Source organism: Bidens hawaiensis, unplaced genomic scaffold, assembly GCF_021521415.1.
Source record: "Bidens hawaiensis isolate Kalapana, Puna unplaced genomic scaffold, B.hawaiensis_p1.1 tig00001758_1, whole genome shotgun sequence".
Lineage (NCBI taxonomy): Eukaryota > Viridiplantae > Streptophyta > Magnoliopsida > Asterales > Asteraceae > Bidens > Bidens hawaiensis.
In genome coordinates, this window is record NW_027491099.1 from 3214548 (window position 1) to 3217197 (window position 2650).

The following is a 2650-nucleotide window of genomic DNA, read 5'->3' on the forward strand; positions in this document are numbered from 1 at the left end:
TCCAACACACATGCTACATAAATTAAAGTTTGCGAAAACCTCTTTGTAAAAGAATCACTTCTGACCCATGTGTTAGTATGAAAGAGTCACTTCTGATCCATGTGTTAGTATGAAAGAGTCGGGCATGAAGCGTCAAAATCAGTACAAAACCTTGAAAGACAACACAAATCGTTCAAAGATGACAATTAACAAGGTGATTATAATGACACGATAATTAGGGCCCGAAACCAGGAAACTGCCCAACTACATATGCTCTTAATTATTATTGGTCATATTTTATGTTTTGTCTTCAGTTATTTGATAAAGGAAGACTTGACTGCATATATGGTTTGAACCCATGCAAGAACAAAAAGGTTAATTCCAGCAAACAGAGCAATCATACTCCACGGATTATTAAAATAAGTGTGCTTTAACTGGATAAAATAACGCTTTAACATCGCAATCTTTTTTGGCCAGTAACTTTCACAATACGTAGCCAGCATGTTCCACTCACAAGTGTAATAGAAACTTTCTGGGACAACTTCGTTGCATATTTTATTTATCATATCTGCAGCCTCTTTATTTGAACCTGTTTGATTGACAACAACTTTTGATGACACCAACTTGGCAACGTCTTCCGGAGTATCAATTAGTACATCCATGGCCCTGATATATGACGTCACATAGTGACCAGACAAAGTCGATAACAGCTCGTATGCAATAAGGTTCCTTAAAATCAACTCGGTGGACTTATTGACACGCAATATCGGCATTCTGAGAGTAGGCTTACGTAAAAACCCAAAAATGCATGCTGTGGTGACCATTTTCACTTCCATGCCCATTGGCCAGTCATCGTCTATTTTTTTAGGCTTAAAGATTATCCCTGCCATGTCGAGTTCTACAGCTGAGGGGATTTTTGTACGTGGAATACCTGATTCAGTGTTTCGTAATTTAGGCCGGTAACAATGACAGATATAGGCAAGAATATGATCATGATCGGTGCATGTGTCTACTTGTATTTGTCCCTTGAACATGTTTGTATATTCAACAAGTGGATGGATAAATTTGGTAACAGGTACCCTGTTTTTATCAAATTTATATTGAATGCACTCATACACTTGTTCAAGAACAAAAAATGGGATTTGGTTCTCTAGCAGCATAAGGTCATAAGTTATAAGATGGTCAAGCCACATGGGGGATTCTTCAAACATGTTAATCCATTCAAGTATAAAACAAGCATCCTTAATCATCATAATTATGAGATTGTTGTCATCATAATCCTTCGTGTGACCAGCATAACATCTCCTTATATTATCCATCACGGAAGCCACCTTCTGCGCACATGTTGTTGAGCTTTTTGTAGAATCTAAATGAGTTAACGATGTACGCACAAATTCAGCTTTCCGCCCTTCAAATCGTTGCAGATTTGGATCTTTTCTATGCAGTGGTCCAATAGATACCACCCGTGGCTTGAATGCCTCCCGACTGAGATTTCAGAGGGCACTAGGAGCCCTATTCATTAACGGTACTGTAAACTTGTTTATGTCATTATGTGTTTCTTCAACAAGGCTTTGGACGGCTTTATCAACAATAATATCTACCAGCTCTCCACGCTCCGCTTCCATGTTTTCCATTTGTTGATAAATTTCCTCTAATAATCCCAAAAAGAAAAAATTAATTTCTAAGAATTGCATACATATATAAAATTCATTAATCAATTGCATATTTACCCAATCCAAAAAACAAATTAAAATCCCCACCCCCACCCACTCTTATTTAATTTTCGTATCAATCTTCTCCAAGGACTTGGAAACTTTCTCACAAAGTCATCCAAGTCGGAGATTACAGGTCAGTTTTGATGCAGCGGTAAAACGATAATGGAGATCGGATCATGTTGATTCAGTGAATTCCCGTGATGATCTTCCAAAAACCCAAAATCCCACCCAAAGGTCAGGAAAAATGAAAAGAAAAATAATTATTATTAAAATTTAAGTCTAATTTTTCAGATTACATTTACAGCATATAAAAAGACTTCCTGAAACAAAATGGGCTCAAAAATGCCATGTGCCAAACACAAACCAAAAAAAAAAATGCAAAAACTGCTGAAAAAACAAAAAAATGCCCATAACTTTATTTAGAAGGCGTTTTTGTGCTTCGGACAGGGGCCAAACTGTTGTTGTCTGTTTGCCAGAACGTGCTGCTCGTCTCAAGCTTTGATTTGACTGGTAATGGGCTTGAAACGGAGTTTCGTGCGCCAAGTTATGCACATTTTCGTGCAGCCCCTTTTGCAGTGCGATCTTGGGCCTCCAGAAACATAATGGCCCGGTCTTCTACACTTGGGCCCACATCAAGTTTTGATTGCAATTCCATGTTCGTTCTAAACTTTAGTTCATATACGGAATAAATAGTTTGGATAGTTCATTTCCTAATTTTGCATTTGATTATTTCGTTGTTGAATTCATCAGCACATGATTTCTTGTCATTTACAAAGTTTTTCTTCAATTTTTGTTACCGAAGATTTTGAATTTTAATCATGAATTAGGAGTTTTTCCTAATTTAACAACTAACGTGGAAATAATATTAAAAGTCTTCATGTGTTATCTAAAGGAGAAGGTTACGGAGCTAAGCTATAGTACCTTGACTAGCTAATAAATGTACAAAATATATGTTA

General features: G+C 36.8%; 1 protein-coding gene across 1 annotated transcript; it reads right to left on the bottom strand.

Moving 5' to 3' along the window:
* Nucleotides 1-293: 293 nt before the first annotated feature.
* LOC143597235 (UPF0481 protein At3g47200-like) lies at nt 294-1298 on the bottom strand. Its single transcript, XM_077075797.1, has one exon. It carries the CDS (start codon nt 1296-1298, stop codon nt 294-296), a length of 1005 nt encoding a protein of 334 aa, XP_076931912.1.
* Nucleotides 1299-2650: the final 1352 nt, after the last annotated feature.

Excerpts from the sequence above, each read along its gene's own strand:
- LOC143597235 (XM_077075797.1), bottom strand. The coding sequence starts at position 1,298 with ATGGATAATATAAGGAGATGTTATGCTGGTCACACGAAGGATTATGAT.